The sequence below is a fragment of the Perognathus longimembris genome, chromosome 6 (genome assembly GCF_023159225.1).
Source record: "Perognathus longimembris pacificus isolate PPM17 chromosome 6, ASM2315922v1, whole genome shotgun sequence".
Classification (NCBI taxonomy): Eukaryota; Metazoa; Chordata; class Mammalia; order Rodentia; family Heteromyidae; genus Perognathus; species Perognathus longimembris.
Genome location: NC_063166.1, coordinates 2,986,073 through 3,000,178, shown reverse-complemented (window position 1 = coordinate 3,000,178; position 14,106 = coordinate 2,986,073). Strand labels below are relative to the sequence as shown.

At 53.8% G+C, this 14,106-nt stretch overlaps 1 protein-coding gene across 1 annotated transcript in view; it reads right to left on the bottom strand.

The window, feature by feature from the left end:
- Positions 1-14,106, bottom strand: part of Pkhd1 (PKHD1 ciliary IPT domain containing fibrocystin/polyductin) — a 268,602-nt gene that overhangs the window by 116,458 nt on the left and 138,038 nt on the right. The window contains exons 48-50 of the mRNA XM_048347537.1: positions 13,190-13,385; positions 3,168-3,233; positions 92-220 (exon numbers count right to left, since the gene is read on the bottom strand). Of these exons, the coding sequence (XP_048203494.1) occupies positions 92-220; positions 3,168-3,233; positions 13,190-13,385 (391 nt within the window). The remainder of the gene's footprint in view (positions 1-91; positions 221-3,167; positions 3,234-13,189; positions 13,386-14,106) is intronic.

Sequence of the window (14,106 nt, the reverse complement as noted above, 5' to 3'; positions counted from 1 at the left end):
GACATAAATGACACATGGCCGCCCCCCCCACCCCCTCCATCAGATGCAGTGTAGTTTGAATAGGGCTCATCTCAGGGATTGCTGTACTCACTGGGTGGAATGATGACATCATCCCCGGGGCCCGGAGGCGTGCCGTTGTATCCGCCCCATCCCTTGTCCACGCCCTGCCACGTCTCGGGGTGAGACCATCGCAGCGGGCCAGCTGGTTCCGAGGTAGATGCTAGATTGCAAAGGAAAAGACCACAACACAGCGATGAACATCCACTTTATCACCAGCATGTCCAGAGTCCATTGTTATTTTAGCACCGGCCTGGCTAGCTCTTTTTTTTTTTTGAGTATTTATAAACCTCTTTAAAATAATTTTACCTAGAAAGCAAATGAATATCCAAGCCTTAGATTATCGCAACTTCTGGGGGGAAAAAAAAGCACACATTCCAACGTCATTAAACATGGTTAAACAGTAAACATGTGCGTTTTTGTTTTATTATACATATCACATATGCTATCATAGATTCCTCGGAAATGCGAATAAAGAAAAGGTAGTAATTGCCCATAATCCTATCACATAATGGCAACTGTCATCAACCTTTTGTTTGTGCTTCCTTCTGGGATTTCTTGGCATTTTATGTCATTGAGATTGTGTCAGAGCCAGTTCTTGTCTGGCTTAGCTATTCTTCTACGCACTTTCTGATGACAGTACAACTCCATGAAAACTAACTTTTTAGTGACTCCATTATAGTCTACCTTGTCAAAACATCCACTATTTATTTATTAAATTTGCAATGACATTAACCTACCTGACATTTAGGCTCTTTCCCCTTTCTTCACAAATAATATGGGGATAAACATGCTCTATGTAAATGTCAATAATCCTGATTATCTTCTTAAAATAGATTCCTCAGTAGAGAGGTTGAGTCAGAGTCGGATCCCCTCAGATTTTTCGTTTCTTTCTTCTGTCTTTCTTCCTTTCCTCCTTTTTCTTGATGGAACTGTTTGAACTCAGAGCCTTGTGCTACCACTTGAGCCATGTCCCCAGCTCTTTTTTTTTGCTTTAGTTATATTTTGGATAGGGGCTCAAACTTTTGTTCCAGGCTGACCTTGCACTGAGATACTCCATATAGCTTTCTGCACAGACAGAACGGCAGACCTGGCTTGTTGGCTGAGATGAAGTTGCCCTAACTTTTTGCCCAGGATGGAGCCACTGGGATTCCAGACATGGGCCCGCAGGCCAAGCCCTTCTGACAGCTCCAAGTGCCCGCGCATGCCAGAATAAAGACGTGGGCACTTCACAGGACAGTGACCGGCACACAGGTCTCCTGTCCTGTCTGATCCTTATTGATTCTGCCCTGAACACCAGATGCCATTCTCTTTTCATTTTCACTCCATTGGGATCACTATCACAGAACCGAAGTAAAAACCGAATGATTCCTGATAGAAGTTTCTAGAACTACATCAAGAACTGTAGCCCTTCTTTCCTGGGATGTGAGCGACGATGCCGTCAGGGCACCTGACATCCTGTCGCCGAAAGGCAGCACGGAGGGGCCTCCCCTTTGGACAGCACAGAGCAGACCTCACCCACGCCTGGCTCGTGTCATGGGTGAACACGCAGAGCCCCTTCCTACTGGAAGGTTCCGTGAGTGTAACCTAGATGAAGGAATAGGACAGTCCCTTGACACCCGGGGAGCTTCCGCAGTCAGTACTGGGAAGATAAAAGTGTGGGCAGGCACTAATGGGGTCCCTGATGGCTCCCATAGAGAAGGGAAGGCGGGGGAGACGTTCTCAAGGAGTGGGGGTGAGGGGGGGTGGAGGGGGGAGCAGAGAAGTCCAAGAAACCAAGCTGGGGCTGAGGGAGCCTGGGGGCTCCTCTGTTCCAGGGAGCCACGAGGAAATGTCTGATGTGACAATGAGAGACACGAGGGACAGCTGGTTATTCTTACATTTTTCTACCAGAACCCAGTTCTCCAAGAGAGTCATGGTCTAATTAGAGGCCCCGGGAACACTGAAAAGTGAACAGACTATGGTCAACCGGAAATCACAGGCAACTTAATTAGCACACAACTTGCCACGCACCGTGGGAATGAGGCAAGGCCTTAGAGTAGCCTGGCTCAGAAAGAGGCTGTGTGAAGGTTTCATGAATGACAACATGGTGGTAACACGGTAATCCTTTCTTGTTTTCTCCAAATCTTGCCCAGGAATACTGCAAGGGGGATGTGGTAAGGACCTGAGTTGGGGTGGCCGTGAACTCAGAACGGAACAGGCCAGACCCGTTGTCTCTGGCGCTCACTCTTGTAGGCTGGCAGCACAACCATCACTCAAGTGGTACAGTGCTCTAGCCTTGAACAAAAAAAGCTTAGGAACAGCACCGAGGCCCTGAGATCAAGCCCCCCACCACACACACACACACACACACACACACACACACACACACACACACACACGCACACACACCCTCGAGTCACATTCCTCAAAGTCCAATAAGCTCAGAGCTGTAGCCACCGGTTCTTCAGCCCATTGTCTCAGTCCAGTGACGTTACCGCAATTGTTCGGAATTGCAAATGGAGAAATTAGCTCATTTTCTGATCAGCCTGGACTGTGCCCTGACATGACACAAAAATGCCATTGGAAATCACGGGGTGATTCAGAAATCCTCTGAAAGGCTGCGTCCTCCCACAAACACGCAGTTAAAATGACTCGGAACAACAACAAAAAGAAAAATAAAACTAAGAAGTACATTGGGCGGCGTCTATGAGACGCTCATTCTTTGACACTCCGGCTTTTATTTTTTCTGAGTTAGCAAGATTTCGCAGAAACAGCTGACTTTTGAGGAGGGTTTGTTTATTGTGATTTCCTGAAATCACTGGGAACGATTGAAGTTTAAAGACCCCGGAATTTTTCTTTCCATTTGCAGAGCTGTGGTCCGTAACTTACGAAACGTGCTTAGGTCCACCCTTCAATCCCTACTTCGTATTGTTTTAAAACTCGGGGCTCCCTTCTCTCTTCCTTTGACATGTGGCACCTCGTTCTGTTTTGCTACAGGGCGATGCGGCAGGCAAGCCTGGCCGCGCGGTCCTTGCCTGTTTATGAACTGTACACGGGCAGGGATTCACAGACTACGCGGGACGTCATTCCACCATGGCAAGGGTTTCCCGTTTGGGGTGTGCACGCACCTGCGGGAGTCGGGGACACACCTTCCGTCACCTGGAGCACCACTCGGACTTGGCCTTTGCCTGAAACTGAGTACAAAAAAGTCACCAGGCGGTCGACACACCAACAAAGAGCATCCTCCTACAAAACAAGGTGACAAGGACCCCAGGTGACAAGGACCGCTCCCCGCAAGATCAACCCCGGTCTGCACACATTTGAGAAGAAAGAGCGTACAGTCCCAGGGGAACAAAAGAGAACACCAGTTAGTTAAACATAAATACGTGAGAACTTAAATTGTTCTAAAGGAAGTCCTTGCCAAAGTAACCACTGACTTCTAGTATTTTGTTCGATTGCTTCTCGACGCTGAAGCTGCTAATATTTGATCGCTTCTCTACGATGAAGCTTCCTGACAATGAGGTCTCTCGGAGGCCATCAGCTCAAACTGAAATAGTTAGGGGGTGGAAACACGGAGCCCTGTGCTCTGTGGGTGCCAATAGTGTCCAGTAGGGTGCACCTCGCATCCCGTTTCCTCCCCGTCATTGGGTCGGCCCAGTTTCTAGACTCACGGGCTCGTCGCCAGCCGAGTTCAGATCACCCATGAAATGTATTTGCTTTACCTTTCTCCAAACAAATTGGCCTTTTAATGAAGGCTCCGCCCCACCCCCTTCTCCTTCCATCTTCCAAACCAACTGAGCACATTTAAAAGGCCCGGGGTTCATTAATTTTAAGTGTTCAATAAATTAGTGGGAATAATCAAAAGGCCTGATTCTTTCTGATAATGACAATTTGATGTCAGTATAAACCAGTAGATTAAGCGGGGAACATATGCTCCTTTGCCAGGAGAGGCTGCCATAATTAAATAGCGAACGCATCTACAAGGTGCTCTCACGCCTGATTAATTAGTAATCAGGTACGTGAACTCCGTGTCTTTCCGGGGAACACCTTGTCTCTCATTGGTTAATTACCTCTCCGTCTTATCAGGTGTCCTGTGAGACAGCCCCTCCCACCCATGGAGGGCCAGCGCGGATCACGTGACCCCCAGGTTGCTTTCCCCGGAGACCCAATGCCCACTCCTCCCTCGTCGATAAGTTGGGTCAAAAGCCACTTTTAATCACACGCATAAGGTTTGGAACCAAGAAAAACAATCCCTAAATAAATCCACCATGATACCTCTCTGGTTCTTTACCTCCTATTTTGATTCCTCTCCCCCCTTCCTCCCTCCCTCCCACCACTATAAAATGGGTGCATCTAGGCCCGCCTGGTACCATTACATCTTGAGACTAGACACTACTTTCATCACCACTTCCAGGACCCTGCTTATGTTGTTCTTGTACATTCTTGTGAACGTCACCCAGCTTTCTAAATTAATTTTTCAAAAATGGACTCCTTCTGTTCACATTGCCCACCCCATATTTTGACATTGATTCCAAAGTTGCTCTCTGGTCAATAACTATTTACTGAGTGGTGGGGATTCACTTAGGATTGTGTTAGCGTTGTCTGCTCATTTTGTTTTGTTTTCCTTTGTACCATTAGATCACAGAGCCCAGGGTCTTGGACATGCTATACAAGCATGTGTTCCTTAACTAAACCCAACTCCCAACCCCTATCTGCAAATTTGGAAATTTTTTTTGGCATGTACTTGGATTTGAACCTGGGACCCCGTGGTGGCTAGGTAGATACTCCACTGCTTGAATAAAATGACCAGTCCTTTGTTGCACCGGTTCTTTTAGAGCTCACCTAGGGCTTCCTGCCTGGGCACATGCTTACACCGTGGTCCTCTTATTTCCGGCTTTGCACTGTAGTGAGATGGCAGGCTCACTTCTGTGAAATGGAGTCTAAGGAACTTTCCTGCCCAGGCTGACCTGGAGCTGAGACTCTCCCGATCCCAGACTCCTGGGTAGCTCGGGGTGACGGGTGCATGCCATGGCCCTCCGCTATTGGTTGAAAAGGAGTCTGATGAGCTTTCTCCTTTTGCCTGGACTGGCTTCACACCACGGTCCTCTTGATCTCAGGCTCCCCTGTACCTACCCGAAGAACTTGGAGGGAAGAATTCTTCTCTCATACCGTTAACACCCTAGACGTTGCTCAACATATAGATATTGTGTTTTCCGGGATGAATTTAGCAATTCCAAGTCTGCAGGGCTCTACTTTGCATAACTAATATTTATTGAGGATTGGAGAAAATTCTGCTCAGTCCCCTAGAGGCAGAAGGCAATCTAACAATAATGTTTAACTGTAAGAAAAAGGGAAGACAATATGGGTAAAATGGCAACAGATAACTCACACAAAAAAGGCCACAGTAGATTCCCTTCTGTGCAACAAAGGCATTTAATACTTTTGTTGCACCAATAAGGAAGACAGTTTTACTTAAACAAACTCAGAAAACATTTGGGGAAAAAAACGCAGTTCATTTAAAGACTTTTTTTTTAAAGCATTCTTGTTTCATGGTATGCAGACAGCAGAGATATCATGATGTCTACACTTCCTCCTTACGATGGAGCCGCTATAGTCTTTCTTGAGCTACTCCAGTCACTGGGCAGTGAGTCGTTCAATTCAAGTCGATAAAAAATACACCCATAAAAAGGGACCTGGGAGCCCGGCTCCGGTGGCTACGCCTGTCATCCTAGCTACTCAGGAGGCTGAGATCTGAGGATGGAGGTTTGAGCTAGTGCAGGCAGGAAAGTGCATGAGACTCGTCTCTCCAATTAACTACCCAAAGGGGGGGGGGGTGGGAATCCAGAAGTGGAGCGGTGGCTCGAGTAGTAGAGCACTAGCCTTGAACACAGAAGCTTCAGGGATGGTGCCCAGGCTCTGAGTTCAAGTTCCAGGCCTGTGGAGAAGGAAGAATAACACCATTCCCCAGGACATAGACAGATTCTTTAAGGCAGAGGGTAAACAGTCACCGCACCCCACCTCCCGTGAGGGGGAAGGGGTGTGTGGCCTCGGCACGTCCGCTCCTTTCAGCACTGCTTTCTGCACTTTTGTGCCACCCCTGCGGCCAGGAGCAGCGTCCTGCCATGCCAGCCTCTCTTCCCACTGCATTGCGCCCATGGGCCCTGGGTCCCATGGGGAAGAGGAGGCATGGGGAAGTTACCAAAAGCAGGACACACTAGAAGAGTCTGACTCCTCTACCACCCACGTGCTCGTCCCTCTGGCTGGTTCTGACCGCGGGAGCACGGGCCACGAGACTCGGTCTCCCCAGATGCCATTTCGAAGGCAGGAAGACCCCAGAGGGAGGGGGACCTGTGGCTGCTAAGGACCGTGAGCCTGGACTTGCATCCCGGCGTCTCCCACTTCCTGACCAGGTCTGCACCTCACTCTCTGCATCCGAAGGTGGGAAGGATCGTGGGGTTGTGCAGGGGTGGGGGGTGGTGATCTATGGGACATACTTAGTGCAGCACCTAGCACACAGAGTGTAGTGATTATGGGCGGCTGTTAGCTATCATCAACACCGTCACCATGCAAGGTCACTTGACAAGACTCCGGAAGGAGGCTGTTATTCATGCTGCTCTTCTATGTCAGAACTCGAAACAACCTAACGAGACCTGCTCCTTTGCTAAGCCTTTCTGGCGCTGGAAGGGAACCAATGAGAAGTGTTGTTTCCAGCCAGCATCCATACAAAGAGGGATGGAAATCATTGGAGAATAAAGGTACTGACATGGGAAGAGACGAAAGGCTTCGCGCCAGCGGTGACGCTGTACATGTATCTCCTCGGTGCTTATGATTTCCGATTCAGCATTTGAAATAGGAGAATGGCTAATCTTCCTTGTCTATAAATAAAGCCCCATTGTAGTTGATCTTTCCCAGATTTTCTAAGATCTGGTCCTCTAAAAGAAGAGAGGTCTCCGAGTCAATTATTGCCGAGTTCTTCTGAGGAGTGCTCTGTGATCTGAGCTGGCTATAAACACAGACATGGAGGAGGAAGAGAAACAGGGTAAACAAATGGCTTCCGCCGAGAGGAGAGTTTCTCAAATGGCTGCGAGGTGAATGCCACCGGCTAAGATGCTATGTCTTGTGGGTGGAATTTTCTCTAAGGTGCTAGGGAAAAGAAAAATGAAGCCATTCTTACCCCTAAGCAGCTCCCATATGCTCCTGAAATTTGGCAGAGAGAAGCAAGCACCTCTTCATTGAAAAGGGGAAACACAGGGTTGGGGATATAGCCTAGTGGCAAGAGTGCCTGCCTCGGATACACGAGGCCCTAGGTTCGATTCCCCAGCGCCACATATGCAGAAAACGGCCAGAAGCGGCGCTGTGGCTCAAGTGGCAGAGTACTAGCCTTGAGCGGGAAGAAGCCAGGGACAGTGCTCAGGCCCTGAGTCCAAGGCCCAGGACTGGCCAAAAAAAAAAAGGAAAAGGGGAAACACAGACGTGGCTAAGAAAGTACCCTAGGTGAAGTGAACTTGATCAAACTGAGAATCACGGAGTCGTTTCGCATGGAGCCCCTTTGTGCAATCAACATGTACACTAACAGAAAGAAACACGCATGCATCAGCTTAGTAAGCCGCAGACTCCTTCCCGCTCACGCTTTTCCGTTCATACACACACGTTCTTTGCCGGTTTCGTTCATTCACCTCGTCTACCCACCTTCGTGGGAGAAGTCAGCCCCGGCCTACATCGTCAATGAAAGGACACACGACAACACCCACCACAAAATGAACTGTGCTTTTGCACACTTCATCAAATCCCACCCGGCCCGCTGTCCTGACTACCTGCCTCTGCCTACACTGGATGCAGAGACCTGATCTGACGTGGCACGCCAGCTCTCGCTCTTGGTCCTCTCTCCCAGTGTTTGTGTCTTGGCTCTGCCATGCCTGCGGCTCCAACCCAATCTTCCACCCAGCCGTCAATCGCCCGGCTAGCGGCTCCTCCTCTGGTTGTCCCGCCCTGCCCCGGAAATCAATCCTGTTCCCCAGAGATGGACCCCGTGGCCCAACTCTAGCAAAAAGCTTGCTGTCAGCCGGGCCCCGAACAGCCCGGTTCTCAGGCCCGCTCTCCTGCCTGACTTCTGCCCCTCGGAAGCAGCGCAGAAGTTACTCTGCCCTAGAAACACGCGTGCTTTCAAAGACCTTCGTGGAAATCGCCCATGAAAATCCCATGATCACTCTGAGTCTTCTCTTAGCCCCATTCACTCAGGGCAGGCTGTAGTGTTCTTCTTAAACGTTTTTTTCTCTCTCTGTATTAAGTACAATCCGGAGATTGGCTCAATTAGACCTTCTTCATGAACTTGGAGAACCGTAACAATTGTGGTCCTAAGTTAGGGGTGCTGATAAGCACATGCCTAAGAAGGCTTGTGACCCCATTCCCCCTACAAAGCTATGACATCAGGAGCTCAAGGCGGGGGGGGGGGGGGGCCTGGGAGTGAGATTCTACATGGCTGCCCATGAAATAAGTGAATTTAATGAATTACGTGACATCATATAACAATGTCATGAATTATATAACATCTCTGACACGGTACTCTCCAAATCATGGTATGCTCTCAGGAGCAGATGGTCTTAGCACAAAGAAAGACCTCAATGAGTTTTTTTAAGTCCCTCTTTTCATGGTTACTTTTTTAAAAGATAAATTCAACAAAAAAAAAAATCTGCAGGCTACCACATGTTCCCCAAATACCAACTGTGTTGTAATAACTTTAACAACATAAAAGGTTTTATTTTAGTGGCTGTGGACTTTAAGGTATTTTAGAAAAAAAGCAACCCACCCACAAAACCCGTGTTTACAAAATAGGTTTAAAAAAATGTAGGAATGGATTTAAGGGAAGAGACAAACAAATATATCACGGGAGGCAAAAGAGTGAGACAAAAGTAGGAAAATGGTGCTGAAATGTCTAAACCTTATGAGGCGTGTGTTAACTGACTACCCAGTTCTATTATAAATCAAAAGGAGGATGGGGTGAAAGGGCATGTATATAAGCTTGGATTTGGGGAAAGCTATGTATTAGATAATGACAGTGCACACCTGTAATCCCAGCACTTGCGGGGCTGATAGAGGAGGATGGGAAGCTTGATAGAGCGACCTCTCAAAAGAAAAAGGAGGAAGACAAAGAAGAGGAATCTCTTTTAAAAGGCAAGAAAGCAAAGAGAGAAGACAAGACGAGAGAAAAAGGATTGGCCTTAGGGCTAGAAAAGCTAAATTTAAATACCAGCTGTGCCATCTGGCATACGCAAGGAATAAAGTTAGCCCCTTAGAATGCTAAGAGCTGGCTGAGCTCACGCCTGCAATCCTAGCTTCTCGGGAAGCTGAGCTGTGAGAATCAAGGTGTGAAGCCAGCGTGGGCAGAAACCCCGTGGAACTCGGGTCTCTAGTCACCAAAGTGCTGGAAGCAGAGCTGCGGCTCAAGTTGTAGAATGCCATCCTTGAGCAGACACAGCTAAGGGACAGAAGCTTTTGCTTCCCTTCCCTTCTCTTCCCTTCCCTCCTCCTCCTGCCCTCCCATCTCCTCCCTCCCCTTCTCCTCCTTCCCCTTCCATTTCACCACCCCTTCCCTTCCCCCACCCCCCCCACCCTTCCATCTTTCTTCCGGAGAGGTTGCTACTGACAGAGTCAAAATCTCTTTCACCCCCAGCTCCTCTCCCGTTCTCCGGCTTCTCCCTGTAAAGGTCCCTCCGTCTTCCCAGGTCTGGCCTCCGCGTGACTCGGAAAGAGTCCTTGGGGGGCTGGAAGGCATGGGTTTCCTATACGAATGCAAATTAATTTATTAACTAGAATGCTATAGATTTGCCTTCGAGGGCTGACGGAAATGGTTTCCAAAAGGCGAAGGATTCCGACGCCACTCTGCCTACACAATCCAGCCGTGCGCTCCTCCGGGAAGCCAGGGGCGCCCCGAGTCCCCGTCCTCCTCCTCAGAGCCCCCACGGGGGCTGGGAGGACTCCTTCCCTCCGGAGGAGCTGCAGGAAGCTTCTAGAGCCGCTGAAGGCCCTCCACCGCAGCCAGCAGCCGCCCTGCTCTGAGACGGGAAAGCCCAGGCGGTAGCCACGGCCACGAGCTACGCGGGGCGCGGGGCGAAAGCCTTCCCGGGGATGGGGGGGTGGGGGGAGCACCCCGGGACAGCCCCGCCCGCCAGCCATTGTTCCCCCAGTCCGTGTGAGGGGGACGGGCAGGCGGGGGGGGCGGGGGTGCCCGCAGGTGGACCGCTCAGCTGCTGCCCCGGCCCCGCCCCGCCGCCCACCTCCGCCCGCCGTGCGCGCGTGTGAACCCGGCAGCGCCGGTGTGAACGGCGTGGCAGGGGCTGCGGGCGGGGTGGGGGACCTCGGAGCGTGGAGAGCACCCGGCCCCCCCCCACCGGCCGCCCCGAGGAGCCTTTTACCCGTACAAAAGGCCAGGGTCAAAAGTAAGCTGACCCCGGCAGAATGGACAATTATTGAGGAGAGGGCAGCTGCGGACCCCCACCGGCTCCACGCACAGCTTCCAGGAGTCAGGACATGAATAATCGACTCGAGATGGCCTTCCCCACCCCTCTCCGCCCCTCCCCACCGTCCCCCCCCACACGCCCCCCTCACTCCCCAACCTTCACCTCCCGGTTTGGACAAGTCCTATTCTATTCGGACAGGACGGAGCGGCCCCCTCCCCAGCAGCTGCGATCACCGGGCTTCCATTGTGGGGGAGACCTCCTCCCGGCCGCCCCCCTACAAGTGGCCATTGTGAGCGGGGAGTCCGCGATGACACGCTCTGCCCGACACGGGGGTGGGGGGGGCCCCGCAGCTGCCTAAGTGCTGACACACGAGCCCCGCGCCGCGCTGACACGCCGGGCCTCCTGCACAAGCCCGGCCCAGAACAAATGAGGCTTTCTGGGGCTCCGCCGGCGAGGGGGTCCCCTCTCCCTTTGAAGTGCGGCCGAGCAAGGGGCCCGGCGGCTCTTCCGCCTTTGGACGGAGCCCACGTCCTCCTTTTGATAGGCGCCACGCTCATTATCGCTGCCCCATTGAGTGATTTCTGATGGAGGGACGGACGGCCGCCGAGGCCCCGGGGAAGCGCGGCCTTGTGTCCGGGCCTCAACGCGGGATTGCTCAACAGGGCGCGCTTGTTCCGAGAGGCAGATAAGGGCTGAGCGTGAAATTCTTAATTAAGCAATAAATAGAGACCGGGGTGTCAGCAGATGTAGCCGGTCGTCATGGCAACGGGAGTCACATGGGCTCGGCGGGGGGGGGGGCGAGGGGAGGACGGGGGGGGGGGGGGGGGGGGTGGGCCGGGGCCCGGGCCTGACTGACAGCTGAAGAATCCTACAAAGCTTGTAAAGCAGATTAATTAGCTGGCTAATTATTTCATAGCGTTCATGTAACTAAAAAATAAAAACAGTTCACCAGGAACAGAAACCACCCCCGGAAAGGAAGCGCAGGGGACGCGCTGGCTGTCAGGAAGTGGAAGTGCGGAGCCGGGAGGCGGGCGATTGGGGCGGGGGGGGGGGGGGGGGGGCGGTGTCCCATCCATGACCGCCACCGCGGGCCCCGCCCCGGCCACCACGCACGGGACGCCCCCTGCGGCCTGCCGTGGGAGGGGCTCCTTCGGCTGCATCTCGTGGCCGTGGAAAGCCAACCCGCACCCACCGCCCCCTTCCAAGGAAAGCTGGGAAGCAAGCCACTGTTCCCGAACCCGCGTCCCGGGAGCGGCTGCGGCATGGCAGGACTGTGATGTCCTGACCCCCGGGGAAGAGATCCAGCCTGCCGCTCGCTCCAAACCTCAGCCCCAAGCACCGGCCCGGAGCCTCCTACACAAACCCGCACCCCATCGAGACGTGACACACAAAGACAACACTCGTGTGTGTGTGAGAGAGTGTGTGTACATGCGTGTGTATGTACGTGTGTGTGTGTGTATCAGGGGGTATTTTTTCCCTTCATTACTGGGGCCAATGAGAAGATTTCTTCCCACGCTGGTCGGGGCCCGGCCGGGGTCCTGGGGTCAGTGGCGAGTGACTGTTTAGTGGGCAGCACACCACAGTGGGGGGCACGCAGGGGTGCAAGGAACGCCCACATTCCCGTCGGTTCGGCCGGCTCTACCGTGCGTAGAATACCGCGTGTCAGAAGGCACCGCGAATCGCCGGGGGGTTCCGTGTCTAGGGGCTTCCTTTCTTGGAGGAAGCCTGCCATGACCCCGGCTATGCCCGGAGAGGCCCCGCAAGCCCCGACGGTGGCCCGGAACCTGCGCGTGAACCGGGGTGCCCGCGCAATCACCCCGCCTGTGCACACGCAGACTGCGGAAGGCTCCCGGCGGATGAAGCGTGTGCTATGGAGGTCACGGACGCCGAACAACACCCAAGGGAAGGCAGGGATCTGACGGGTGCCGGCGCCCGGCCCGGGGCTGGAGGGGCGCGGCCTCCGAGGGCTGTGTGGGGTGGCAGTCACGAGGACGCGGGACACGAGGACACAGCACAGCCTCCCGGGCAGTACCACCCTCCTGTAGCCTGACCGCCGCCTTCCCACGGCGGCACGCGACATAGCCACGGTTCTCACCTCCACCCAGCCCACGGAAGCAACGCGGGGCCCTGGGTGAAGAACCGCGCGGGCCTGGCTTCCTCCCCGGCCCACGGGCTTGCAGGCCCAGCCCGGAATGGGAACGGAACGGGCTCGGGGCGCTCGACAGCCCCAGACGCTCGGAGGACCAACGGGGGAGCACTGTGGAGCCACGACTGGGAATCCCCTCGAAGGAGCAAGGATCCCCAAGTTCAGTAACTATTCACTCAGCCCTCTGGGCCTTCCTGTTCCTTTTCTGACTCGCGTTTGGAGGCGGAGGTCCTAGGATACCCTGAGATGACCTTTGTCAAGCAGTGGAGCACCGTCCACACTTTGGGGCAGCCGTTACTCATTAGTGTCCCATCTGAGGGCAGAGAGGGCCGCAACTTGGGAAGAAAGCGACCTTGGTTAGCAGCCCCTAGCTCGTAAGTCCTGGAGCTGGGATTGGAACCTGAGCAGTCCCATCTCAGCGCCCATCGGACTTGTGATACTCAGAGGACCCCCCCCCCCCGGGTTCTCTACAGGCATCCAGAACTGGGGAGCCAGGAGGGGGTCCACCCCTCCGCGCCCCTCCCCCCCCACCCCGCCCGACACTCACCCAGGTAGGTGAGTCTCCTCTGCCGCACACTGAAGAACCAATCGCAGGGCTGGTCCCGGCCGGGCGACGGGAGGGCGGGGAGGGGCCTCCCCGGGCGCCGCCCGCAGCGCACCCCGACCTCCGGGCTCCGCGGGAGGCCTGTGTGCTCCAGCAGGAGGGCGCGCCCCGGGGCAAAGCTGTCAAGGGTGGCCGAGTACTGGGGGCGGCGAGGGGGAGGGGGAGAGGGGGGGAGAGGAGAGGAGGGGAAGGGGAGTCAGTGGCGCGTGGCCGAGCCCACGGGCCCACTGCACAGCTCCGATCGCGGAGGCCGCCCCGGGTTTGGGATCAGCGCCACACACTGCACGTACCGCGGAGGGCAGAGCCGAGACACGCGGCTGGGGGTCTGTGCCTCCCCGGCCAAGTCGCACACACACACACACACACACACACACACACACACACCCGCCTCCGCCAGGAGAGAAAAGAGAGGTGTGGGTCCTCGGGGGGGGGGGGGGGGGGGGGCGGGGGCGGTCAGGAGAGTCCCGGCTCCTCGGAAGGCAGCCCCTCCCAGGACCGGCCCTGCCCTGGTGATCATCTGGGACGAGGCCGCGCGTCTTCGGCCAGCAGGTGGCGGTGTGCCGCGTGCAGACGCCTTGCCAAGACAGCCACGGGGCAAGCTGTCTTTTATCCTGTAAGTGTTTGTGTTTTTGTGGGGTTTTTTTTTTGTTTTGGTACCATGATTCTAGAGAACGGTTAGAGGCCGTTTTGCGACGAGTTAACACATTTAAATTTTCGAGCAGAACTAGTCTGCATCCAAGATGGGATTTAAACACGTTCTAAAATTTTCATGTTAACAAACCGGCTCAAGCTCACATCCGGGTTATAATTCTTCTAGCACAACAAGTGCTACTGCGGTTCCCCCTCATCAGCATCCACCT